Source organism: Lontra canadensis, unplaced genomic scaffold (assembly GCF_010015895.1).
Source record: "Lontra canadensis isolate GAN:19392208 unplaced genomic scaffold, GSC_riverotter_1.0 scaffold49, whole genome shotgun sequence".
Classification (NCBI taxonomy): Eukaryota; Metazoa; Chordata; class Mammalia; order Carnivora; family Mustelidae; genus Lontra; species Lontra canadensis.
This window is the reverse complement of record NW_022631043.1, coordinates 8013953-8041816: the sequence shown is the minus strand read 5'-3', so window position 1 is coordinate 8041816 and position 27864 is coordinate 8013953. Positions and strand designations below refer to the sequence as shown.

General features: G+C 43.9%; 1 protein-coding gene across 1 annotated transcript in view; it reads right to left on the bottom strand.

Annotated features, from left to right (window-relative positions):
- The window catches only part of HHLA1 (HERV-H LTR-associating 1), a 31754-nt gene extending 8945 nt beyond the window's left edge, over positions 1 to 22809 (bottom strand). Inside the window, exons 1-14 of the mRNA XM_032873438.1 lie at positions 22731 to 22809; positions 21578 to 21637; positions 18053 to 18109; positions 17117 to 17197; positions 16157 to 16240; positions 15970 to 16053; positions 10751 to 10834; positions 8825 to 8881; positions 8641 to 8730; positions 5955 to 6203; positions 5819 to 5851; positions 3611 to 3742; positions 972 to 1040; positions 564 to 638 (exon numbers count right to left, since the gene is read on the bottom strand). Of these exons, the coding sequence (XP_032729329.1) occupies positions 564 to 638; positions 972 to 1040; positions 3611 to 3742; positions 5819 to 5851; positions 5955 to 6203; positions 8641 to 8730; positions 8825 to 8881; positions 10751 to 10834; positions 15970 to 16053; positions 16157 to 16240; positions 17117 to 17197; positions 18053 to 18109; positions 21578 to 21637; positions 22731 to 22809 (1234 nt within the window). The remainder of the gene's footprint in view (positions 1 to 563; positions 639 to 971; positions 1041 to 3610; positions 3743 to 5818; positions 5852 to 5954; positions 6204 to 8640; positions 8731 to 8824; positions 8882 to 10750; positions 10835 to 15969; positions 16054 to 16156; positions 16241 to 17116; positions 17198 to 18052; positions 18110 to 21577; positions 21638 to 22730) is intronic.
- Between the last annotated feature and the right edge of the window lie 5055 nt (positions 22810 to 27864).

Below are 27864 nucleotides of genomic sequence, written 5' to 3'. Positions count from 1 at the left end.
ACCCTGCTTCTTCCTCTCCCTCTGCCCCTTCCCCCACTCCCACACATGCATGCCCTCTTTCTCCAGTAAATAAATACCATCTTTCAAAAATAAATAAATAAAATGCAACAAAAGTAAACTGCACCCAGCAAATGGGGATTGAATTTTGGAGTCATCCGTTCCTCCTTCTGCTGCTTCGGCTGACATCAGGCTCATGAAAAGAACAGCCTCTGTTTGCAAAGCACACAGTGCCTTGCTCAATAGGTATTCACTTGATAAACGCTGATTGGATTAAGTTATGTGGAGCTCTGTAGTTCCAAATCACTTCCACACACATTATCTTACTCAATACAAAGCCGTGGGGGAATAAAGACAGTTTTAGTGCCCACAATAATTGTTATTATTCTTGCTTCCCAGTTGAGGAAGCGGAGTGCCGGAGACCCCCTCCCCAGTAAATGGTAGAGCTAGAATTTAATCCCAGCAGTTTGAATCTAAATTTAATCAAACAAACCTCTTTTTATTTCACGATACAACCTTGTTCCAAACAAACAAGAGCAACAGAGCAGCAGGCTGTTGGTACGTACTCGAGACTTGGTGGGGTCCTGGGACCAAGGCTGGCTCTTCTTTAGGGGTAAGTGGCCATGCTGTAGGGAGGTCACCTGCAAGGGGCATGAATGGCGGTGCAAAAGTCAGCATGAACTGGCCTTGGGTGATAACACAGGACGAAGGAATAAGAGCAGTTTAAGGATAAAGCCTTCTCAAAGTCTATAGGGAATTGTAGCCAAGAAAAGGAAGAGCTTTATGCAAATCATGGGGTAATTTAACAACAGAGCAAGGCTTTTAAAGTACTTCGCCTGCCTCTTTCCCTGCTAGAACCAATGAGGTCCAATGCCCAGCTTAGTCAGCCTCCTGGCACTCTTATCCCTCTACCGGGAGCCCCTACACCAAAGCCATGAGGTACTGGGTTTCTCTTTCCAGCTAAACCTTCTTACCTGTCTGTGGATATTTTGGGGCAGGTGCCTTGGTTGGACTCGGGGTTCGTGTGCCACGGGTGGAGGTTCCTGGGATGAAGTGAGGGAGAGGTAAGCCTGGGAATTTTTTCTTGGGGTGCCTTATGGGGAAAGGAAGCCCCATGCCACTAGTCCTGCCCTAGTTAACCAGTGGTGGTTATCAAGTCAGGCAGGGAGGTGAGGATACAGAACTGAGTAAGAGATAAAACCCGCAGTGGAGGCTCATCAAGTAGAGGAGGAAACCAGCAAGTCCCAGGGGTAGCTGTGATACATTGTGTCGGATGCCACTGGAAATCAGCTAATACTTGTAAGAAGTGATGAAATGCATGGGAGATGCGTGGCGTGGCCCAGGCAAGGAGCAAGCACGGCTGCTGCTCAGTGAGGAAAATGAGGCTTTTCACTCATCCTAGTCAGTGCACACACTCACTCCATCTCCACCCTGATAAACTGTCATCTTCCCGATAGAGCATGGGCTCATCTCAGCAATTCTTTTGATCATTCATAAAGTCCTGGTTTAAGGACCACTTCAGGACGTGACCTTTGCTGTCAGGATCCTGGTCCCTGGCAAAACCAGCAAAGCAGCCTCCTTGTAGAGGTGAGGGAGAGGGAGATGGGACAGGTCATTTCACTCGTGTGGTGAGGTGGGAGAAGAGGGGTGAGGCCGACCTGCATGGGATGGAGAAGATGGAGGCTGGGGGCAGATGACATCTCTGAGACACAAGAAACAGCGGTTACCAAGGTGAACAAAGAGCATAAGAGCAGAGCAAAGAGCATAAGCAAAGCCCCAGATAAGTGAGCGGTAGGTGTTTGCCATGGACTCAGGGTGTCCTGGGTGCTACGTGCTGAGCTGAACGCCTTATTGAAGCCCCCTGATTCAATCCTCACAGCCACTCTGAAGGTAGGTATCACCTCCCCTATTTTTGAAGGTGAAAAAGCCAGGACTGAGAGAGATCAAGAGAACTGCCCAAGGACAGACAGCATAGGTGAGTCAGGATTTCAACTTGCTGTGTCTGGAATAAAGACCAGAGTGCATAGCCTCAGGGCTGTGCTGGCCGCTGGTATCCTACTAGCCAAACCCCAATGTGGTAGCTTTTACTTTTCCTATGTAAACATGTGAGGTATTTCCTTGATGACAGCTATCAAAATTGCATTCCCAGATCTGTTGGTACAATTGATTTTGAGCCTAGAGTCAAGACTTTGCCTTTATACCCTCTATTTCTTAAGAAATTTAGGTGGTTCAGCAAATGTTTCCTGAACGCCTGCTATATTTCATGGAACAGGAGATTAAAGACTCAGGCTCTTAAGGAGAGGGAGGACGGTCAAGGGAATGGACACTAAGCACAGTAATAAGGAGTCTTACGATCTACTGACTTTGGTGAGCTTGAAAGAAGGGCCTCCAGCTGCAGGTGCCAGAGAAAGTGATTTTAAAAACAAATGCAATAAAGCTTTTTTGTTTGATTATATGAATAGAAAATACGGAGTGAAGGAAAGTAAAAATCTTATCTACTTCCCAGATATAGTCAAGGTTAATATGTTGTGAACTTCTTTTTAGTCTTATTTTGTTTTACTTTCTATTTTCTGCGTATATTTATTACACACAAGTAAATACACATAGATACAAAGACTTGAGATCACATTTGAAAACTTTTTTCTTGCTTTTTATAACTCAGGCTTTCCTTATAGTACATGATTACATATTAATGTACATATCATTATATTTGTGTGTGTAATTAACAGGTATGCTACAATACATTGTATATACACCATGTATATGCAATTAATGTAATAATATTAATACATACTAATACTATGCCAAAAAGGCAGTCTGGAGAGAACAGTATTGGCTCCTAGTGGTCACTTGTTTGATGGCGAGTGAAAAAGGGAAAAGAAGAAATTGGAAATTTCTTTTTTTTTTTAATATTTATTTATTTATTTGACAGAGAGATAGATCACAAGTAAGCAGAGAGGCAGGCAGAGAGAGAGGGGGAAGCAGGCTTCCCGCTGAGCAGAGATCCTGATGCGGGGCTGGATCCCAGGGCCCTGAGATCATGACCTGAGCCGAAGGCAGAGGCTTAACCCACTGAGCCACCCAGGTGCCCCCAAGAAATTGGAAATTTCTAAGGTGCCAGGGTGGCTCAGTCAGTTAAGCATCTGCCTTCAGCTTAGGTCCTGATCCCAGGGCCTTGGGATCGAGTCCCTCATCAGGCTGCCTACTCAGTGGGGAGTCTGCTTCTCCCTCTCCCCTCCACTTGCCTGTGCTCTCTCTGTCTCTCTCTCTAATAAGTAAGTAAGATCTTTAAAAAATATATTAAAAAAAGAAATCGGAAATTTCTAAATGGGCGCATAAAAGAGGGCACGTAGCAGAGAAAGGGTGTGGAAGATTCCTGCAAAGAGGGAGTTTTCCTTCCTTCCTTCCTTCATTCATTCAAGGTAGAAAGAAAAGGGTTGGAGTAAAGAAAAGGAAGAGCGAGTTCACTTTATGATTATTAATTATGATGCTAACTTAGGTTTTACAACTTTTCTGTGCGTTGTACTTCAAAAATTTAGAAAATGTTTTAAAGACAGACAGGTCTAAATTGAGTTTACAAATGGGGGAGGTGGGAGTGAGCATCCTCTCTTACCTGAGGTTGAGTGGGCCTGGGAGGGGCTACCGTGGGTGGCCGATGTCCTAGCTGGAGGCCTGGGCAAGCTCCTTGTGGCCATGGCCTCTGCAGGAGATGACGGTGTGGAGGACAGTGTTTCCCAGGGAGGCCCTGCAGGTGCCCAGGGCATGGGTAGTGTGGGAGTCCACGCCTGACTGCTGCTTGTCACCCATGGGGTCCTGGCCACCCTCCTGGTAGCTGCACATGGGACAGTAACAGAGCACTTACATTCTTGACCCTTTTGATTCAGGTATAAAATTACCAAAACAATGAAATGTTATCAAAGGGCAAATGCTTTGTGCATATATAAAACAGGTAATTCAGGGACCTAAGCTCTACCTTGAGCTAGAATAAATGGGCCAAAGTAAACTTTATTTTCCTAACTACTTATTTTAAAAAAGAAACCTCCAAATTCCTTAGACATCCAACAGCAAGCTCTCTCAAAGTTCAGAGCACGTTTCTCATCAAATGACCCAGTGAAATTGTTACAGGGTTTGAGGTGAAGAGACCAGAGGGGAAACTGTTCCTGCCTCCCCCATGTTGTGATTTTAGGGGCAAGTGGCTTCACTTTTTTTTTTTTAGCTTTCCCCTTAAAATGGGGATGATCATAATGCTAACAACAATAATACAATATCACAGGATTGGGACGAAGGCCAATCTTCCCTGGCTGCTCTTTTAAACAATTCTATAGGTTCTCTCATTCATTTCTATAGTATGAAAATTATGAAAATAATTTTTTTCAGGTTTTTAAAACTAACCCCCTTGGAAAATTTTAAATCTATATATTAAGTTAGGAATGATTGCCATCTTTAAAATATTCAAGCTCCTCGGGACGCCTGGGTGGTTCACTGGATTAAGCCTCTGCCTTGGGCTCAGGTCATAATCTCAGGGTCCTGGAATTGAGCCCCACATAGGGCTCTCTGCTCAGCAGGGAGCCTGCTTCCCCCTCTCTGCCTGTCTCTCTGCCTACTTGTGTTCTCTCTCTCTCTCTGTCAAATAAATAAATAAAATCTTTCAAGTTTCTCCTCCAGAATGTGGTATATCGCTTTATTTATTTAAATATGCCTTATTACTCTCCCTAAAGTTTTATAGTTTTTCATATATAAAACCCAACAATTTTCCTGCTAGGCATATAGCTAAGTATTCTATGATTTTTCTTGCCACTAGCAATCATATCTTTTGGGTTTTTTTTTTCATATTATTCTGGGAAACTTTCTAATTATGCAGAACAGTCATGATACTGGAGTGTACTGAGGGGTTTCTGGTTAGTGGCATTGATTGTTTTTCCACATTCTTGTCTTCCTGCCTGCCGGACTCCCATGAGTTCTCACCTCCTCCAGGAAGCCCCCTGCTGGGCTCTCCAGGACAACAGCTCTTTGTAGGCTAGACTCTAACTATCAATTTACTTGCTCGTGTCTCCCTCCCCGGTCTGTGCACTCAGGAATGAAAGGGAACATTGATAGAGCTGTGCTTTTAGCAGCTAGCCTGGAGTCTGGTATTAAATTCATGTCTCGATGAGTGAATGATTGAATGAATGAATTCTATGACTCTGGTCCCTTGTCGGAACTCATTGAGACAGTATTGGCTTTTAATAAAAGCGCTATCTCCGTTGTATCTTATTTCCAAATAGCATGAGTATGTCTTTTCATCTTCTATGACAACATCAATGATGGTGCCCACAAAGATGGTGGGGAAGGAGGAACTCGCTGGCTGGCCCGCCACGTGTGGCGGCTCTCCGTGCTAGCTTCAAGTCATTAACATACTCTTGGCATCATTATCTGGCCAGCTACAAATTCACCTAACTCTATCATAAAATGTTTTTTAATTTAATTTTATTTTTTCAGTGTTCCAAGATTCCTTGTTCATGCACCACAACCAGTGCTCCATGCAATATGTGCCCTCCTTAATACCCACCACCATTCTACCACACAGGGTTCATTTCAGGAGAGACATTGCTAAATGCTTTGCTGAAACAAAAATACATCATGGTACAATACACTTCACTTATCTAAGACATTCTTATTGGGGGATTCTGGGTGAAGGGGATCAGGGAGCTCTCTGTACTATTTTTATCATGTCTTGTGAGTCTTAAACTATTTCAAAATAAAAAAAAATCATACAAATAAATGTTGGCAGGATCTTATGCCAAAGATGCTCACTGCCTTTGCTTGTCTGTATCAAACTCACACTGGCTCAGGTCAATCTCTAATTTCAGGGATGCTGAAGAAGAAAGGGTCGATGGAAAAAGGATAAAGGAAGGGCTTCACTTATTTATGTGAGGGAGAAGCAGGACAGGAAGGGAGAGGGCGAGTCATCTTCTTACCCAATGCTGGGAGGGTGGGAGAGGGACCACCCTGCGTGGCCATGGCTGTGGCCCTGGCGTGGAGCTTGGAAAGCCTGATCGTGCTCATGGCTGGCTCTCCCTCTGCAGGAGGGGTTGTCTCTGTCCAGGGAAAGGTCCCTGGAGCAGGTGCCCTGGTGCTCTGGGCTCTGTGCAGGGGGCTTGTCCTCGGTGGTGTCTGCTGGCTCATGGGTATGAGTTTTGAAGTCACAGCCGTGCCCCTGGGAGCTGTACATTCAGGGAGATGGTCAAAGGCAGATTTTATATGCTTGACACTTGGAGCACAGACTTGTCAAGCCACTGAAAGATTATTGGACAGCAAACGTACTGAACACAGAAATTTAAACCTTACTTGGAACAATACCATATGTCACCAAAGAGGAGTGATTCTTTTGGAACGGCAAAGGAAGCTAAAATACCAATTTCCAAAAACACTATGCGGGGAAGCTCTGTGAACAGAATGCAAAGCTGTCAGACAGCAAAGTATCATGCATTTGACATGTTTCCTGACAGAACCTGAATCCATCCAGGCCCTTCGCCCGCCTCACAGCCCTCAGCCCCTTGATGGCACTTTTTCCTAGAAGAGGGACAGGGTGGCTCCATGTGCCCTGTGCATGTGACTAGAGACCAGAAGCGGAATTTAGGGTCATCAGAAGCTGCTGGGCAGAAGCTGTCTGAAAGACAGGTAGGTCACAGCCAAGATAACAGGAAGGCTCAATTTGGAGGGAGATCTAGCCGGTGCCCTTGGACGTTCCATGAAGACAGGGAGGAAGAGGCTCAAGTGTTCATTTGAGCTTCTAGCTTCCTTTGGGCAGCCTTTAGTGGTGACAGATGCATGTTAGGAAGACAGGCTCCCATGAGCCCATGGGTCCCTTCTTCTGGGTTGACCGGGGCTGGCCTGTAGACCAGTGGATTCCAGGCCCTACTTACCCCTTTGGTGGATCACTGTGCAGGGCACATCCCGTACAAGTCGTGTCCTGTTGCCTCATCTCTTCTCTCCTGCTTCACTTATGGGATCAGTAGTCCCCACACGCCCGAGAGGTCTGGTACTTGTTTCCAAATCAACTGGACATAGGGCTAAGTCCCTCCCAATCAAACCATCACTCAGCCAAGTGACCAGCTATCAAGCACACCCACCCGACAAATACGTGTCCATTTGTCATGTGTTCTCTCTTCCCAGGCATTTGTCCTTCATAAAGGAGCATCAAGGGGAGGTACAATTGGGACTGTTCTGGGAAGGTCACGGGAAGACTAAAGAAATGACATTGACTCAATCCTCGGCTCTGTCCTCAGAATCGAGTAGGTAAAGGGAACCCACCAAATGCCCATTTCATCTCCACATCAAGCAGCCTCATTCCATGCAAGTTGAGGTTCCTTCCTCGGGTAAATTAAGATAAATAAATGTAATTCCAACAAACTAAAATCAAGGCAGCCCACTGAAGTGGAACTGGAGATTTATTGTGAAGTTCACTTTACTCCAAGAAACACTAATTAAGAACCTACTACACACAGAGTCCCATGCAGACACCCAGGGGAAGCAGATTGGGGGGCTGAAGGAGTTTGGATGTCTGCCTTCAAGGATCATTCAGTGAGGCAACACACATGGAAGGTCACCTGTGTTCCAACCTGGAGTAACACCAAGTCCGAATGATGGACTAGTGTCGTGTTATAGAGTCGTAGACAACAAAAGACAAATTTTGACTGGGAGATTTTTAGGAAAGAGGAGGCAGCCTCTGAGCTGGTGATTGACAGACAAACTGGGGCTCTGAAATATGGAAAAATAGGGAAGGAGTTCCAGGCCGAGTGAAGTGGCACAGGCATGCAGAGAGATGCCATCTGCAAGAAGAGACAGGAGCTTCAATGTCATTTTAGCAGAAGATTCAAGGAAAAAGAGAGCAGATGAGGCTAGGCATGTTGACAGAGCAATGTATACTCCAGGCTAAGGGCTTTGGACCCTCTGTTCCTGACTTAACTCTGAGTAGTGAGAAGACAAACCCAATTGTATTTTAAAGACTATTGCTCTTGTGGCAATGGATTGACATTTTAAAGAAATATGAAACTGGGTCAAGGAAGACTAGTTCAGAGGCTACCTCAGGTCAAAGGTAGATGACAAGGACTGGTAGATTACTAAAGTAATCACAGCAGCAGCAAATAATCTTGGAGGACCAGCCAGATTCCAGAAACTTTGTTCAGCTTAAAGTGACAGTTAAGTGTAGGGGGCAAAAGCGAGCTCAAAGGGGTTCCAAAAATACCACTTGTGCCAGGGAAAAGGCAAGCAGATGGGTGGGAGTGTGTGCAGAGAGGTAGAGGATGGTTGGGTAGGTGCTGGGTATTGTAGAGTGGCAATGCCTAAAACAGGGTCACTAATTCAATTACCTACAAAAACCAGGTGGTTAATATGAGAAACAACTGTCAGGCAATAGGGAGCAGAGAGGAAAAGAGGAAGGAGTCTCTCCTAATGGGTGGGATGGGAGCAAGGCCTACTCAACTCCTGTTGAGTCACCAGATCTTCTCTTGTAAGAGAATCCAGAGATTAATTTTAATGGTGAAATCCTTTGGATTTAGCACAGTGTGGCTAAATAAAATACCTGAGGGCAGCATTCGGTCTTCAGTTTGCTAGCTGGGACCCTGGTTTGGAGACTATAGTAGGAGTGTGGGGGTTTCCACTCACCTAGAACACCAGACATGCTACTGGTGAATGTGTAGTTGATAACAGGAGATTTCTCTGCCATCTCCCAGAAGTCAGAAAGATCCCTTCCTACAAAAACCACACCAACAGGATCGAATCTTGGGTTCACCTGCTGGAGGGTTCTGTTTAATTCTCAGCTCCAAGAGCTTGTCTGATGGTTCACCTGACTTTCCTGTCATCACACAGATGAAGATGCAGTCCGATTCGTTTGTTTGACTCACTATAAGACAAACCAGTACACAAGACTTAGCAATGGGTCTGAAGCTATAGGTCTTTGGCTGAAATGAAAATTCAGCTAGAAATCCTTAGCTCAGGATGTTATAGAGAAATTTAAGGCTAACTCCTTACTTTTAAGAGAGCCCTGATTTTCTGGGTTTGTTTTTTTTTGGGGGGGGGGATACAGTATAATGTAATGGCAAAAGGCACAGCCTGTGGGGTCAGCTTCTAGTGTTACAACATCAACTCTGCCATTTACTAGCTATGTGGCCATGAGCGAACTCCTTGATGTCTCTGGACTCAGTTTACCCATCTATAAAATGGTGACCATTCAAATTCCACAGTCCCTCATTTGAGATTTCCAAATTCTGAAATCACTGTAAGATGGAAGGTTTTGTGTGAGTCTGGTACCAAAACTTATTTGGTGGGAAACCTGACTTGACAGATGTGAGGCTATTTACAGTCTTTATCAGAACTGTTTAGTGTAAAGGGCCATGTTGCTAAATGAATGAACGTGTTTGATTACGGCATGCTGCCATTGATGGCGATGTTCCATCATCTGTGGTATAGATGCCCTGTGAGACCTGCCAAAGTCTGAAAGTGAATGAATTACTACATGTACTTGTCCCTTAAGATGCTGCCCAAAGCAGGGCACCTGGGTGGCTCAGTTTGTTAAGCATCTGACTCTTGGTTTTGGCTCAGGTCACGATCTCAGGGTCATGAGATTGAGCTCCGCATATGGCTCTACACTGAACATGGAGCCTACTTGAGATTCTTTCTTTCCCTCTCCCTCTGTTTCTCCCCCTCTGCTTGTACCACACTCTCTCTCAAAAAAATTTTTAAAAAAGATGCTGCGCAAAGTAATGTGGACATTTGCTTGTACGTCCTTCAAAGGATAGCTATGATGACCCAGTGAGATAATGTGTATGGTGCCTGGCAAATAGAAGAGCTCAGTAAATGGTCATAATAATGATAATTATCACTGTGAATGTGGGCCTGTTATTATATATATTAGCATAGTGAGCAAGAGCATGGACTTTAGAGCCAGATCACCTGGGTTCGAATTGCATTTCTTCAGGATAAGCTTAGGCAAGTTACTTGACCTCTCTGTGCCATGGTTTCCCCACCTGTAACATCGGGATAAATATGTAATCACTCCACAAGGTGGTAGTGAGAGTCCAGTGAGGGAGTACACGGACAGCCTCTGGAAGAGTCCTTGCAGCTGATGAGATCTACTACTCTTTCTCTCTCCTTTCACTGTTTCTAACACAGTAGTTGCTCCATTGTGCAGCCCTCCATCTTTCTGATGAGGCCATGTGTGGGCAATTGACTAGATCTGCGCTTTGCAAAGTGGGTCTCTTGGGGAAGGTGACCGGCTTGGGAGTTATATGAAGGCACCTTGTGAATGAGGCAGATCTTTCCCAACTGCACATCGGACATGGGCTTGGGCTGCATATAGATCTAGCGCTAAATTCTGATCTGGCCTTGAGCAAAATAGTCAACCTCTCCAAATCTCAGTTTCTCATCTTTAAAATGTGAGTATAGCTATCTAGTAGAAGCTGTTTACTTGAGTCTGTCTAGATTACGGTAACTCTGAACCTTGAATTCTTCCTCTAACTTCTTAGATACCAGTAATAGCTCTGACTGGAAGATGGAGCCTTCAAATACTAGTGGTTGAAACTGTACCACACTGGTTGTCTAAATAAAGCTTACATGGAGGTTCCTGGCAGCCCACTTTGTGGCAGGGCTTGGGGTAGGTGGTCCACTAGCTTTGATTATATTTTGATTACATTTTGAAAATATTTTGATTTTGATTAAATTTTGCAAATCTGCCAAATCTCCAATAACCCAGACATTTTCAAGATGAACACACCGGAGAGGATGGAAGTTGACTTAAAAATCTCTGTGAGGTAGCTGGTAGAATTTCCAATGACATCCACCAGTAGGGCCGTGAAATCTGCAAGAAGGATTGAGGAGATTTAAATTTCTGATCCAGAGACTTGAGGGGAAAAGCATAGTGTATTTGGACTTTTCAGAGTAGATTTTATAAGTTTGATTTTGTTCAGTGTGTTGAGGAATGTTAGCAATCATATAGAGAAATATTACTAATTATAAAGATGTCTTATTTCCAGACAGGGAGAAAACTTCTGGATCCACAGTCATAATCCCCTTCCTCCCATTTCCCTTTCCCTCCAAATCACTCTATGCCAACACCAAATGGCTGTGAAAAGCCATATTACTGAATAATGGTTTTTCTCGTTTGTTGTCCCCTGTTATCTCCTCCAATTGCTTTAGAATACCAAGTCCACCTGACAGGAAGCCACCTAACAGTTACACAACATGCATTTACATAGTTTTGGATTTTCAAACTGTAATGTCAATGTTAGTGGTGGGTTACCAAGAGACTATAACCCTACGCAAAACAGAACCAGAAACCCCTGTTCTTGTCCCCCTTGTTAAGAAGGCTGATGGGAGGAGACTGGGAGAATTTCACATTCAGGCTATCAAATCTCTGTGAACTTTCTCTCTGAAAGGGGTTTGAATATGAGCCATTGCTTGGCATGGTGGGAGCCATCGACCAATGAAATTTCCCAGTGTAGCTCCAGGCAAACAGCTGCTACCTTGTCCGGTGTTCATTTATGGTTTTCCAGGATCCAACGTGTTTTTGGCTTCCAGAACAAGGATGTGAATTCTAGTAGCCCCAAAGAATTAAGGAAGAAGCTTCTGGTGTCATCTGGATAATTTCCTGTCGTGCTTTGTGAAACCACTTCTTTTACTCAATGGGACTATGAGCTCGGGTTGGGGGCAAGCTGATTTGAAAATATAGAACACAAAGGACTGAAAATGCAGGGCCCAGAGAGGGTCCATGTATGGCAACTGATGAAACATGCAGCACAGGAGACCAACAAAAGATGGACACTTGTCTATGGAACCAGAGCCATGGTGTGATCTTATCACACCTGCATAGATACATGGTCGATCTCTGGGAGAGGAGGCGTGGTAGAACACCATGCAGGTGTGGCTACCTAACCATGCAAAAGGGATGCCAACTTGGTTGTCCTCCTTTCTAGTCTGTCCTTGGTCACATTGTGGAAACTGAGGAAGGATAGTATTTCATTATTTCTTCCTACTTATCAGATGTATTTTTTGTTCATTAATTCATTTATCTAATAAATATTCATTGAGTGTTTGCAGGGCACCAGACACCTGCTCAGTACTGGAGGATTGCGTGAGACACCATTGCTGCCTGCCAGAAGCTGAGATTGGTGGGAGGCAGGGAAGCTCATAAGCAGACAAGTAAACTGTAATCTGCTACCAATATTGTACAGAAGCCAAGACCATGGCACTGGAGGCAGGGCACCAAAATGGAGTCTGGGTTGTGCCCAAGTTTCAGAGAGATGATGGAATTTTCCCAGGGTCCCAGAGGATGTGGTGGAGCTTGAATTTGAACTGAGGTCTATGTTGGGCCAAAGCTCCCACTTTTCCTAATGTTCCCACTGCTGCTCAAGCAATGTCTTACTCAACACTCAGTATGAACTCTCCCTTCAGAATGGCTTTTACAATCTGTCTATAGAGCTTGGAAGTAAACAAGCTATCATTACCTCAGAGACATTTTTGTTTTGATGAAAATTTGAATTATATAATTTATTAGCAATATTAGCAATTGATGAGTGATTTCTGACTACTTTTATATATGCATAGAAAATAGGGGGAAAAGTTTTTTTGCCTATCCAATTGGTAATAATTGAAGAATGTGTCTTAGTACTTTGTGCTGCCAAAGGTGTGGAAAACGTGCTCTCAAACAATATTAGTAGAAGTGTAAACTTATGGGAGATATCTTAGAGGAAATTTTAGTAATTTGAATCACTACAAAATTATTTCCCTGTCAGACAGCAATTCTGCTTCAAGGACTGTATCCTACAGCATAATTAGGCAGGTACTCCAAGTACTCCAAGTACACAGGTATTCATCATAGCATTGCTTATAATTATAACAACACTGGGGATAAACTAAATTTCCATCAAGAAGAGACAAATTAAATACATTATAGTACATTCTTTCAACAATACTATGAATTCATATGAAGGATGAGACATATTTATATTCATTGGAATAGAATGGCTTTTAAGATGCACTGATTAAAGATGGATTATAAAGCTGCATGGAAAATGTGGCAGATATGGCTGGTTGTCTCTCAATATCCATCTCCCATCTTTTAGTGAGAGAACATGAAATTTCAGTTGGGCATATGATGGCTTAACACAAAACTACATTTTTGAGTGTATTTGCAGGTGGGTGAAGCCATATGACTAAACTCTAGGTGATAGAGCATGAGAAGAAGCCATGTGGAAGGTTTCCAAAGTGTGTGTTTATATAGTGAGCGGGAATGTCATCAATTCCTTTCTCCTCTTTTTTGTGGCTGGAATGCAGATGTGGGGGCAAGCCATTATGGACTATGAGAACAAGGGCAAAGCATCATGGGAGGCAGAGCAACAAACTAGAAGGAGCCTGGGCCACTTAACCATCAAACAGAGCAGCCCTGGTAGGTTTATCCAGATGGTCACACACAAAAACTTTTACCTTCTACCCTCCATCAGACAAATTATTTTGGGGTCCTATGTCATAATAGCCTGGCTTATATTCTAAATTATATAGGGAATACAGAGTAGGATGGGTAGATAGATGGGCAGATGAATGGGGCAGGTGGGATAGTAGACAAGTAGGTTAGATGACTAGTTGACAGATGGCTTAGGTAGGTAGATCAGAGAGGTGGTTTACACCACCTTGGGTAATGTGATTACCTATGGATGTTGGGATTTTAGGTATTTCTGATTTTTTTTATTATATTGTCCCCATTGTATGGCATTTTGACATCATAATACATTATTTTTTTTAAAATCAAGAAAATTTAAGTTACTTTCATATAGAAAAACTAAAAATCCACAAGTTCACCCTCACAGGGGGGCTTTAAGTCAGAGTTGAGACTATTCAAGTGAAAATGATCCAGGTCTGAAGAGTATCCACAAATATATCTTCTCCCAGAGACTGAGCAATGGTAAGATGCTAGCCTGCATACAGCCTCTCATAGTAGTAATCTGAGGCGAGTAGACACCAGCACATTGTGATGTGTCACAAAAAAAAAAATTGTCGTGGCTTACAGAAGGAGCAGCACACTATTTTATCAGTGGTAATGATCAATGGATCAATTATTTTCAAATAACCATTTCAAGTGTTTGGAAATATGCTTTAGCTCACCGAGGGGAGTTAGAAACTCTTTCCCTACAGAGGCAACTCCACTTTTTACATTTTCTTTTTATCTTTTATGCACTCAGGGCAGGGACTCAGTGCCCATTCTAAACTGGGCCCCCAGCAGGGACTAATGAGAGGATGAGGAAGCTGTGGTTATGGACATTTGTTTGCCCGTGTGTAATTGTTGATAAGATTTGAAGGACCAGCTAAAAAAGGTAATGGCTGTAAGGTACTTGCTGCGGGGCCTGGCATACAGTACTCATTAAACATTACAAAGTACTCTCTTTAAAATGTTCACAATATTTTTTCCAGAAATTCCACTTCAAAAAATCTATCCTTTGAAAGTAATCTGAAAACGGGAAAAGTTTTAGGCACCAAGATGTCCAATACAGGAATTTTTATGTTAAGAAAAACCTAGAATCCACCCAAAAGTCAACAGCATATGGCTAAGAAAATGCTGATGTTTCCAGGTTATGTAGTCATTACAAATGTTTGCAGAGTTTGTAATATCCTAGAAAATATTTTTAAGGTTGGGTCAAGTGAGAAAAAGACCAGGAGGTTTTTCTACCTTCACTCCTTACTCTCTTACAATCTATTTGTTTTTAAATGAAAAGTCAAAGAGATCCTTTTAAAATATAAGTTAGATCATACCACTTCTCTGTGTGCATAATCACTTTGGCTTCCTTCTTATTCAGAGTGAAAATCAAAATCCTTGCCGTGGACTATAAACATTTACTTGATCCTCAGAACCTTCCCTGATTTGCCCCCACAACTCTGAGCTCATTTCCTATGACCATCAGCCCTGGCCCACCTGCTCCAGCCATGCCGGCCTCTCTCATCCTTACCCTGCTGCCTGGGTTTTTGTCTGAAACACTCTGGCCCTGGGTACCACAGGGCTGTTTCTCCACTTCCTGTCTCATTAGCAAAGACTTCCCTGACCATCCTACACACAGCAGCCATGTCCACCACCACTTCCCTCCTCATCCTTTACCCTGCTTTATTGTTCTCATGGTCATGTTAGTAGCCAACATACCATGTATTATTGGTGTATTCATTGATTCTCTGTCCCTTCCTATAGACCCTAGTCCATGAGACCGGACTGCATGTGTCCTTTTTGCCCAGTGTGGTACCCCCACATCTAGAGGAGAGTATGGCTAATATTATGTGCTCAGTAAAGAACCATTGAATGGGTGGATTCGTGGTGAAATATTAACTTTCAGTTTTACTTTTTGGGATTCTCTAAATAGAAGGAACATCAAATAATTTTAACTTTCAACTGTAAAAGTAATACAGGAGTATCCTAGCATTGAAGGATCTGAGGGATGCCCTCGTCCACCGCAAAACATGCATCCTGATCTTTCATGGGTGAACACCTACCTGGTGCCCACATACGTATCTCTTTACAAACGACAGTATATTCAACACGTTATTTTGTAACTCTGTTTTTTTTTTTTAATTAAAAATGGCATGGAAATGTTTCCAGATGTAAGCCAAATCTAGCCTCACCCATTCATTTATGCATGGCCTATGTCTATTTACCCAAGTATAGACTACTTAACCATTTTCCTAATGGTGGGTATTTAGGTGGTTCTCAGAGTTTTCTGTTAAAACAATGTTGCATGAACAGTTTGTTCTTGCCCCTTTGTTCAGACATAACAATTTCTCTAGGATAAAAACCAAGAAAAGAACTTTCTGGACAGCGGATGGGTACATAGCTAAGCACAATAGATACCACTGTCTTTTCTTATTTCACTCTAAGGAGAAAAAAATTAAGTCAAACTCATCTGAAAGGGGACAGGCAAAATCAGGAAAGCCACAAGCCTGGCGGGTAGCGCCACCCACCTGTTAAGTCATTGGTCCTGTTGTTCACACAGTAGCAGTACTGGGTGGGGAATTTGGTGGGGTCCACAGTCTTCAGGTTGGAAACTGTGAAGAGACAGGATCCATAGGGCAGTCCTGACAAGGAGCCTGGCCCTGCAGGGCCATTGCTCACCATCACGGCCACCAAGAAGAGTCCAGCAGCACTTACTGTTGTAAACGGCCACAGAAAACTTGTGGAAGGCAAAGGAGCTATATGAAGTGATGCTTAGCAAGGAGAAGAACTTCTTGGTATCTGCCACAGATATTGAGATAAAAGAAGCCATCAGACAGGCGCCTCCTGACAATCATAATACCATCAATTAGTAAACAGATAATAGAAATTAAAAATAAAATGAACAGGGCGCCTGAGTAGCTCAGTGGGTTAAAGCCTCTGCCTTTGGCTCAGGTCATGATCCCAAGGTCCTGGGATCGATCCCCGTGTTGGGCTCTCTGCTCAGCAGGGAGCCTGCTTCCCCCCCTCTCTCTCTGCCTGCCTCTCTGCCTACTTGTGATCTCTATCAAATAAATAAATAAAATCTTTAAAAAAAATACGATGAACAAATAATAAAAGTAAATAACAAAATAAATAATAAAATACCAAACATTGAAAATAATACACAAAAATCACATAAAAGCAACCGAAAATGACAGAAGTATGTGTCACTTGACTCTATTTCCTGATCAATCCCTAAGCCCTGACAATTCTCCCACAATGTACTTGTGATCAGAAATGCCTGCACACTGGCCACATCTGGAATGCAGCTTGCTCTCCAGATGCTGCCAAGCCCCCAGCTTCATTTGTATGTTTTCAGTCTCATCAGGTGTCAGGTAGGACACTGCATTCTCCATCTGAGCACCGAGAAGCTGGGGTGCAGAGACCTGACCTGTCTTGACTGCGTTGCAGAAGTGAAGTGGGTACAAGGAGGAAGTGGGTTTGGATTGTGCTTTTTAGAAACTGAGGGTTGCTGGAGGGGAGTTGGGTGGGGGGTGGGGTAACTGGGTGACAGGCATTAAGGCGGGTGAGCACTGGGTGTTATAGGCAACTGATAGTTTATTGAACACTACACCTGAAATTAATGATGTACTGTAAGTTGGCCAATTGAATTTAAATTAAAAAAAAAAAAGTTACCTTTTAAAGCTCTATTCAGCATTCCGTTCACCAGCTCTGTCAGGTTCAGGGCGGACAGATCGACCGACCTTGCAGGCAGCTCTGGAAGAGATTCGCAGAAAATGTCACTGGCAGGCTTTTCTCACAACAGAAGTTTCCCGTTTCTGACACTCAGACAGACGTGCCTCCTCTTTGGACATTTACTGAACTCATATCCGTAGCTGGGCACAAGGAGTTCAAAGATGAAGGTCACTGCCTGCGTTCAGGAGGTGACAGCCAGTGGCATACATCATGACAAGTTAAGATAAGATATGTCCACATGAAAGACAGGGACACTTACTTTGTGAATAATTTGTCTCTGCCTTTGGAGGCATTCAGGATGGGTGGGAAATGCTCTCATGTAATGGGAAGGTCAAGGAAATGGCACGAGTTCTCAATATTCTCAATAGCACTGTATTTGGAAATGATGACATTATCTAAAAGAAAATGCCCTGACTGGGCACCAACATCCCTGGGAGATTTTTTTTTTTTCTTTATTCTGCAGTTCTGATACTTGGGCACTCAGAGATTCAGGTTGAATAGGTCTGGGATGTGGCCCAGACATCTCCACCAAAATCGATCAACCGATTGATCAGTCTCCCAGACATCTGTAGTGGGCAGCTGAGTGGAGAGACACTGTTAGGTTAAAATCTGTCCATCTCCTAGCAATTCCCAGAAGATCCCGTAGAGCAGTTGAGAAGGTGGAAATAGTGGTTAATGCTCCTCTTTGTATTTTTACTTACATGGTTGTTTTCAATGTTTACTTAATGTGCAGAGACTTGTGTGGATCACACAATATGAAGACTGGGGACATGCTGTACCAGGGTGTGGGGACTGTGAGTGGGGGTCTGGAGAAGTGGGGGAACTCCCTTGGCAGTTGGGGCCACCCACAGAGCCCTGAGGGAGGAGGGGACTCACCTGTGGTATCGAGAAAAGCCACCCCTTTTTCCTTCCTCTCTTCTCCAAGTCCAGATGCTACGGAGAGAAAAGGCTTCATGGGAGGCATGGGAGCCTGCAACCTCCGGCTCAAGTTGAGGAGAAACCTTGGGGGCCTCTATGCGGCAGCCTTGGGCTCAGTGAAGGTCAGAGTCACTGGCCCTATGAAAAGGCAGCCTCTTCTCCTGACACTCTAGTCTCCTTGGACTGATCTTAAGCCTAGAAGTCTACATTTTAATAAACAGGCAGGTTCCGATACTCAGGCAGGGATCTAAGCTACCCCACCCCTTTCCCAGATCAGGAAACCGAGACTCAGAGTGGACAAGACCTGTCTAAACAAGAGAGCGCTGAACCTGCTTCCTAAGAGCGGCAGAGCAGTGTCCTTTCTGAGATATCAAGCCACCTGCCCACTCAGTGGGGCTCATGCTCTCAAAGAAAACACCAGAGGAAATCTTGAAATGTCTAAAGCATGCACTCATCTTTATTCACTCAACAAACACTCACGGAGGGCCAAGCAATCATGCTGGGTGTCGGGTCTAAAGAGATTGAAGGAAAGGGGCAAGTCTCCCCCTCTGTGGGGCTTAGGGTCTATGCCTCCGGTGGGAGGAGGGACAGGCACGTGTAGTTGCACACGAGGGTGTGGTGGGATTCCGGGAGCTCCTCTGTCAGGGCACCTGGCCTGATCTGGTGGTGGGGGGAGGGCTTCCCTGTGGAGGGGACAGAAAGCTGTGACCTGAAAGCTCAGCTGTTTTGGACTGGGGGGCATATTATGAACATCCTGCATTTGTTGCTATTCTTGTTGCCATGATTCTGTTTCCTGTTACATTCCGGGGGAGCAGGTGCTTTGTGTCCATTGCACAGATGGAAAAACCAAGGCAGAGATAAGCTGAAAAATGTGTTCCAGAGTTCCAGAGCAAGTCAGGAGTGAAGGCTGGCCTAGTTACCTGTCACAGTGAGGACAACAGCTTTTTTTCCTTTTTAACATCTCTGTTTCCAGATGCTGAGATGAAAGTTCTCATGAATGAAATAGTGTTGTGAAATCACAGCCTCACAATTTATAACAACCTTACAAGTCACCTTGTCCAGCATTCCCTTAGAAGGATGTGGAGATTCAGGCCCAGGAAAGAGAAGGGATGTACCTACATCCCGTATCTAGTTGGTAGTCCTGTTTCCCCTCCCCGGAGTCCCTGGTAACCAGCTTTCTACTCTCTGCTTCTAAGAGTTTGACTATTGTGGATACTTCCTAGAAGTGGCATCGTGTAGTAGTCACCCTTCTGGGGCTGGCTTGTTGCACTTAGCTTCATGTCCTCCAGCTCCATCCACGCTGTTCTGTATGGCAAGATTATCTTTCTTTCTTTTCATTTTTTCTTTTATGTTTACTTCTTTATTTGTCAGAGGAAGAGAAGGAGAGCACAAGCAGGGGGAACAGCAAGCAGAGGGAGAAGCAGGCTTCCCGCTGAGCAAGGACACTGATGCGCGGGACTTGATCCCAGGATCTTGGATCATGACCTGGACCACCCAGGTGTCCCGATTATCTCCGGCCAAATGGTATTTTGCTGTATGTACATACCACATTTTCTTTATCCATTCCTCTGTGGATGGATGTTTAGGGTGTTCCCCGGCTTTTCAAGCAGCCTGTGGGAACTTGGATCTAGTTAACTTCTGTCTGCTTAAGCCAGTTTGGACTTTCAGCAGGTATCAAGCTTCCTGGTTAAATACGGAGGCTTGGGGTCAGAGGTAGGTGGGGGCTATGGTTCTCCTTCCCGACACATGGTTACTGGAGGAGGTGGGTTGTGTTACAACAGGAGGAACTCGGAGACAAATGTTTATGATCAAGCAGGTGCAAGGCTGGCATGCAACCTGCTCTCCCGTCTGGTGCTGTGAGCGGCCCTGCACCTGAGCAATCTACATGCCGCAGCCCCAGTGACATTTGTGGCAGACACTGACCGCACCTGTGACTTGGACAAGAAGGAGGCACCTCCTTGCAGGTGAGGGATTGGGGTCCTGTGGGCTCAGGAGCTGCAGGCTACAGGGCTGCTGTTCTAGGCTATGAGACTTGCAGGATTCCTGCACCTGTAAAGCCCGGATGGCAGGCATTGTGCAATCTTCCTAAGCAAGAACTGTCATTGAACACGGCTCCTTCCATCAAGGAAACATCATTTCCACCAGTCCTTTTTATAATTGCAAACCTGTGGGTGGATTTTGCTAATGATATTTGAAGTGTGAACTCAACAGCCCTGAAGCAGAAATTTCTGAATGGAGTGTCATACAGAAGCAATTTTCAAAGAAATTGCCAGATGGAGAATACAAAACTACTGGTTTCTTTCTGTATAAAAAGACCACCATAGTAGTATCTTTAAGATAGGGTGTTGCTACTTTTTATACTTTTTCATGCTTACTGTTTTAATCATCTTTCATCTTTTATGATTATCTGTGGAGCAGAAATTATTCCCCCATATAAACAGGAGGAAATTGAAGGCTCAAATAGGGGAAATATTTATTGAAAATTATGTGTTTAGGAGTGCCCAAGTGGCTCAGTCAGTTAAGTGTCTGTCTTCCACTCAGGTCGTGATCCTGGGGACCTGGGATTGAGTCACATTGGGCTTCTTGCTCCATGGGGAGCCTACTTCTCCCTCTGCCTCTCTTTCTCTCTCTCTCATGAATAAATAAATAAAATCTTTTTAAAAAGAAGAAAATTACACTGCTTATACACAAGAAATTGGTACAACTGGTGTCCTCTGGGGAAGGGAAGTGGTTGGCTGGGGACCATTTTAACTTTATACACTTTTGTACCTTTTGCCTTTTGAACCACATGAGTGTACTAGTTAAAAATAAATAAAAATTAGGGGCATCTGGGTGGCTCACTTGGTTGAGCATCCGACTCTTGATTTTAGCTCAGGTCATGATCTTGGGGTTCTGAGATTGAGCCCCTCAAGTCGGACTCTGTGCTGTTCATGGGGCCTGCTAAAGTTTTTTCTCTCTCTCTCTCTCTGTCTCTCCCTCTGCCTTTCCCCACTGCTCACTCTGTCTCACGAGCTCTACTAAAAAAAAAAATTAAAAATTAATCCCCCAACCTGCCCCCCCCCATTATCCTGCTTGTTCACCAAGTTAGGAAAAGCAACCAGGCCCCGCCTCCTATGTGTTCCTTATGTTGCAGTGCATTCACTGTCTTGCTGTAAAGCCAATTTTATACCATTAAAAAGAAAAAAGAAAAGATGAAGAAAGATAAAATTATTGTTAAGGTGATGATGGCACATGACAATACTTCCCATTATGAAATCTTCCACTGTTCATAGAATGTCATGATCTTTGTGGATTTAATAAGATCATGAGAATCCAGGTGTGCCATGAACCATAAAGCAAGAACAACTCCCAGGAACTATTCCTATGACAGAGTTTGGGCTATGGATGCAATCTCCGTGTTACAGACAGAAAAAGTGAGACCAGGAGAAGCCAAGGAGTTTGCCCAAGACAGAATGAGCTGGGCAGGAGCACCTGTCCCTTTACCTGCTGTAGGAAGGAAGGTCATGAACTTTTCCTTCTTGGCTTCTCCTTTAACAGCAGACACTAAAAGAAGAGATTGTTCATCAGAGAATTATAACCCAAATTTGACATCAGAAAGTATTTAATTCAAGATACTTATTTTAAAGATGAGAAAATTATGATCTGAAGTGGTGATATGTCTTGCTTACAATCCCACACATAGTTTGTTCATTCAATTTAGTCGTTGAATATTTACTGATCAGCTCTAACAACACTAATGATTGACTGTTGTTTGGCAGCTGGATTTTAATAAGCATTATGTGTGTTAGGTGCTGGGGATGCGATGATGAACAAGTAGGCACAGATTCCATTCTTATGGAACTTACAGTCTAAGGCATACATGAAGGAAAAGAAGACTCTAGGATATTACTACAAATGATGTTGAATACTTTGGAGGGCTTTGAGGGTGTGTAACAAGAAGCCTGATTCATTTCCATGGCCGTGGGAGGTGATGTGTGGCTGAGATCTGGAGCCTGAACAGTATTTGGATAGGATGTGAGTAGCTGAGGGGTGATTCAGAGTGTATATCACAGTGTGTGCCCAGGGGCTGAGGTGAGCACAATTATTTTAAAGGACTGAGCAAAGGCCAACAGTGATACAGCACAAAGAATGGAGGAGACAGGGTACTGTAGGAACTGGTGATGGCAAGGTGGGCAGTGTCTTGCACAGCACGTGAAGGACTTGGGATACTGTCCAAAGAGAAGTAGGAAGTCACTGCATAATTTAGGGTGTTTGGAATGAAGGAGAAGGCTGGAAGGTTACCTAATGAGATGTATGAAAAGCTCACCCAAGGTGATGAGGGAGAATAGGTCATGGAGAGGCAAGAGGAGAAGCAGGGGCTGATTTGAAAGCTCTCTTAGTGATCCAGAAAAGAGAAGACAGAGGTTTGGACAAGAGTTGTAGCAGTGGAGGTGAGGATAATTCTGTTGCAGAAATGGGACTCAAGTTTAAAAAGTCAGAGGACAAAATCAGAAAGGGGGAATTCATCATTCCCATTTTAATCAAACTCATTTAGGATTCTGGCCTGAGACATTGGCTGCTGCCATTCTCTGAAGCCTTGTGAAAATCCAAACTCATCATAAGGAACAGACACTTTTTGAACACTGAGTGGACCCACCTGTGTTCCAAAGGGACAGGACACATGTAAGACCCACGCATAGCCTCACTGGAGGACAGGGTACCAGGAAGCCTGCCATGTCTGTGACACTCTGGCCCACCTAGAAGCAAGCAAGAAAGCCCTTGGAGGAAACAGGTTGGATTGCTAGGCACATTAATGCAGAATGTCCTTGAGTCATTAGAAATACAATCTGTAGAAGGCTTTTGATAGTTAAGATAGGTTAGGTTATGTTGAGATAAATTAACTCCATCATCTCATTGACTTAATTTAATAACAGAAGTTGGTTTCTTGTTTATATTAACCCTTTCTGCAAATTGGTGGGGAATTTTGCTCCACACAGTCACTCAGGGACCAGGTTAATGGAGCTTCACTGCCTTGTAGTTCTCTGTGTGGTCCCTGTGGGCTCCTTAGTCATTGGTTCATTGTGGCTGTGGAATGGACAGAGCTGGAAGATTATGAACCAACTCTTATATGCTCTGGAAGGAAGTGACATACTCACATTTTTAAGAACCCATACCAGAATTATTCCTGTGATCCTGCATAACTGCAGAAATTTGAGAATCTGGGAGGAGGATGTATGCATAGTCACAACCCATCACTGTATCTTCCATGGGTTTTCTGGCTGTTTAGCTGGGAAATACCCTCTAAATACAGCATCACTGCTCCTTATAAATAGGAAAATAATATACAAATGCATGAGAGTATTCACTTTCCTTCCTTGTCTGCAGTACAGTGTGACAGGCATTAGCTATACAGAACCGGCATGATAGTTCAAGCTGCAAAGCTGAGAGTAATAAGAATAATGGTGAAAAGTTATTGAGTGCTTTCTGTGTGCCAGACACCACATAGAATGCTGCCCCATGCAAGTGAGGTTACCACTTAGTAATTGCAGTATCTGCATGTATAAATATTCATGTGATGCCCATTTAACATACGGACTGTGCAGACTTGCTCTGAAGAGAGCAGAAATTTGTCATTGGTAGACAATGGAATAGACCTTGGAGAGAAAGAGCAAAGTTAAGAGAAAATGTCCTGGGATTGGGAAAATGTCCCAGGAACTGAGCATCTTCTTAGCAAAATGTATTTGAAGAAGTTCTGCTGTCCGTTCGGGATGGAATCACCTTCAGAATTTTCTTGAAACATCCTGGTAAACATTTAAAATGCTTTTGAATTACAGGTAGATACTAGAATGGCATTTCTTCTAAATGCCACCCTGGACAGAGAGAGTCTTTAGCAGGGGGCAAGAGACTAGGGCTTCCTAGGAGTCCTCTTATTCTCATAAATCTGTTGACTCTCTGAATCTGCTTTCCTCATCTGCAAAATGGGGCTAAAAAACCTAGTTTACTGGGTCTTTGTGAAGATTTATGCTAATGAGTCCAAAGCATTTTACCCAGCGTCAGGCACATAGTAGGTGCTCAATACATATTCCAGTCATTGTGTGCTGGCTGGTGACACAAGGACAGATCAGACATGCCCTTTTCCTCAAGCTGATCTATAGCCTAGAGGAGACAGATACATGAGCAACTAATTCACACACAAGGCCAACTGAGCTACGTTCTCCACAGAGAGATTTATAATGAGGATGAGAGAGAGACAGAGAGACAGACAAACTGGTGAGTCCAGGACTTAGCACATTCTCCAGCAAAGGGGTATGGCAGTGTGGTGGGCAGGTGACATGGGAAACTGTGAAGATTCTTTCCTTGTACCTCTACTGCTATGGAAACATCACCTCACCTTTCTGGGCTTTGTGTGTAAAATGGACAGAGTCATAGCCACCTTGAAGATGTTTCATGAAGATTAAATGAGATCAAGAAATATGGTCCCTAGCACAATCTCTGGGCTAGGGTAGATACTTAGGAATCTTAATTCCTTTTTTGTTCTCTTATCTTTTTCTCTTTCCTTTTGCTCTCCCTCCCTCTCCCCCATCTCTATCTGGGGCCCCACGTGGTAGCAGAGCCTTGAAAGGTACAAATATATAGTTGAAAAATAATTATCTGTATCTATATAAAGGATACATTTCCTTTTTTTGACTCCTGCTTCACTGTGTTAACCGCTGTCTTCCATTTACAAAGAGTAAATACACTAACAGTTATTACCTCAAGGATGCATTTTTTATTGATTTTTTTTTTCTTGGAGAAAAATGCATTTTTCCTTCTGTCTAGTTTTTTATTTTTGGCCATTGGCTCAATCAGCTATGTGTTTGGGGTGGGGTTGCCAAATCAAGCAAATGAAAATGTAGGACACCCAGTTACATTTGAATTTAAGATAAATGATGAATAATTTCTTTAATATATCTCAAACAATATTTGGAACTACCCTAGTTTGGAAAGTGGGAGAGTTTTACTAAAGATAACTTGCTTTTACCACAGACTGGATGTGACACTGACCCAGGAGTACTGTCTGGGGACGTCTCTGCTGCACTAAACAGAGTTCATTGACTGAACACATGAGCTAAGAACTGTGAGTGTCACATCCTCTAGCCTGCAGACAGCTCTCTCTCCTTGTTCAAGCATTTCCACATTGCTGAGTGCCCCATCTAAGCTGCTCTTTGCTTTTAGCCCCATTGGACCCCAGAAAGGAACAATGAGAAGATGGAAAGAGACATAGGCTGTATACAGTGGTTCATGGGGCCAGGCAGGCTCTGTTCACTCTATGGCTTACACAAGCAGAACTGGCTGGATTTTGCCTTTCAAGCCAAACTAAGAAGGTCAATCCTCTCTGGATGCCCCCTGGGGAGCCTAGGCCACCGTGGGCCCCTCTAGGGCAGAAGGAGGGGCTGGGGTTAGGTCATAGACACTTGATTTTAATCTTGAGTTGGCCATTGACTGATGTTGTCTGGGTTAAGGCACTTGACCTTCGTTCACTCAAAAGCAGTTGCGGAGTGCAGGGCATGACCAGCATGACCCTGGAGCCCAACTTCCTGGGTTTGCTTCCTGGCCCTGCCATTTGCTAGCTGTGCCAGTTACTGAGCCTCTCTGTGCCTCAGTTTCTACCCAACATTATCCTGAGAACTAAAATCTGTTATTGGTAAAACATAGTAAACAGTGTCTGGCACAGAACAAGCACCACGTGTATGTTTAACCAGTAGAAGTGGTGGTACTTAAAAGACGTTGGCATGCCAGCAGCAGGACAGATCAGATTCCTCAGTCGGTAGAAATACAGTCTTCAAAGTTCTATCCTACAAAGACTGGATCAGATGCCCAAAAATTTAACCTCAAACTAACTTATCATTTCAGTGCATTCCCCGTGGCTCTTACTGGATAATTATTCATGAATCATTGTTTTCTTCGGTGGCTTTGGCAGAAAAGCTAGTCATATGACAATTTGACAAAAATAATAATGTGCTGACAAAGATCAGAATATGCTGCCCCCAAAGATGCCACCAAAGGCCAATGAGAATGAGCAGATGCAGAGCCTCTCGTATCTGATTAAGACCAGAAACTTTTTGTTTTTTTCTGAGATTTTATTTATTTATTTGACACAGAAAGAATGAGAAAGCACAAGCAGGGGGAGCAGCAGAGGGAGAAAACAGAGAAGCAGACTTCCTTCTGAGCAGGGCAACCTACATGGGGCTCAATCCCAGGGCTCTGAGATAATGGCCTGAGCCGAAGGCAGACACTTAACCGACTCAGTCACCTAAGTGCCTCAAGACCACAAACTTCTGAAAATGAGGACTGTCATAAAACCCCTCTCCCTGGAAATTCACACCAAAATGGGCCTGCACACACAAAAACTATCTTACACCAAAATAATTCCTATCTTCCATTTGTTTCCTCCTATTTTTACCTTCCCACAATTTAGCACCCTAGGAGCTCAAAACCCTTTTCCTCTCCTTGTTACATCCCCGCAAATTTATCATCCTTCTGTTAAAATGATAGGTAAGCCTCAGGGCCTGACCAGATCTTTTCATTTCATTTCTGGGAGGCCCACCATATGCATAGGACATAGATCTTTCCCCCTGTTAATATGTCTTTTGTCAGTTCAATTTGCATGGCCCCAGTCCATGAACCTAAGAGGGTAGAGAAAACATATTTTTCCTTTCCAACAGTATAACTTATGGAACCTCCATTTTGGGGCAGCATGTCTGGTATTTTACCTTCTCAAGCATCCCTTGGGAAAGACAAAGATATTCCCATCATATGAGACATATGATCAAAGGTGGAATCTTGTGCTGGTGGTCCGATGGCTCCTAAGTGGAAGTACTGTGTTTCAACCACAATCTTTCAGATACAAAAGTCTGTTTCCTTTTTCACCGTGTTCTCCTCTACCCACGTCCTCTTCTAGGTACACCCCCAAGTGCCAGGAAAGTTTTGTTATTGTAAACAAACAGAATTGATCATTTCAAAGTGTTTTGGGCCCAAGGGGCCGAAGGGGTTAGAAATCCAGTCACGCTCCTGGGAGAAGGGAAGAGAAGTGCTGATACACTCGATGAGCCAGGAATCTGCCCAGGAGTCTTGTCAAGTGAATTCACAATATGTCTGCATTTTATTGGCAATATCCCTGGAGCTGGAAATGTGTATGGAGGGAACAAAGCTGCTGGAGCCTTTATTAAACATGGTGTTGCTTCCAGTTAACAGAGATCACAGACCCACCAAGGTTCGTTTGGCTGGCCAAGTAAAACTACCTCCCTCACTGTACTTTGCAGCCAAAAGATGCCCAATCAGATACAGAATAATTGCCATGCTCCGTGGAAAGGGGAAAACTAACACAGAGGTCCCACCTCCTTTGGGTCAACCATAGTGAAAGCTTCATGGTTCTCAGAACCTTACAATCCATGCACTCAGCAACCTTGCACGCAAGGATCAGCTCCCTCTTCCTGCAGAGGACCTAGAGGCTTGGGGGTGCCAGACAACTTGCCCCACGTCCTTAAACTGCTAAGCGGCAGCTGGCTTCACACTCAGGCCGGCAGTCAGCTCCAAGGTCCCGGAGACAATGCCAGAAGGCGAGTTTCTGCCTCTTTGAGTTAATGCAGAAAAAGAAGTGAAGAATCTAATATTTGCTGATTGTCTGATATGTTTGAGGAGATCAGGGCTCAGACAAGCCACTGGTCCTACAGAACACAGCCAAAGAGCCCGGACTGAAACCCCAGTCTGCTTCGCCACCAAGTCTGTGATTCTTTGGCCACTAAGAAAAA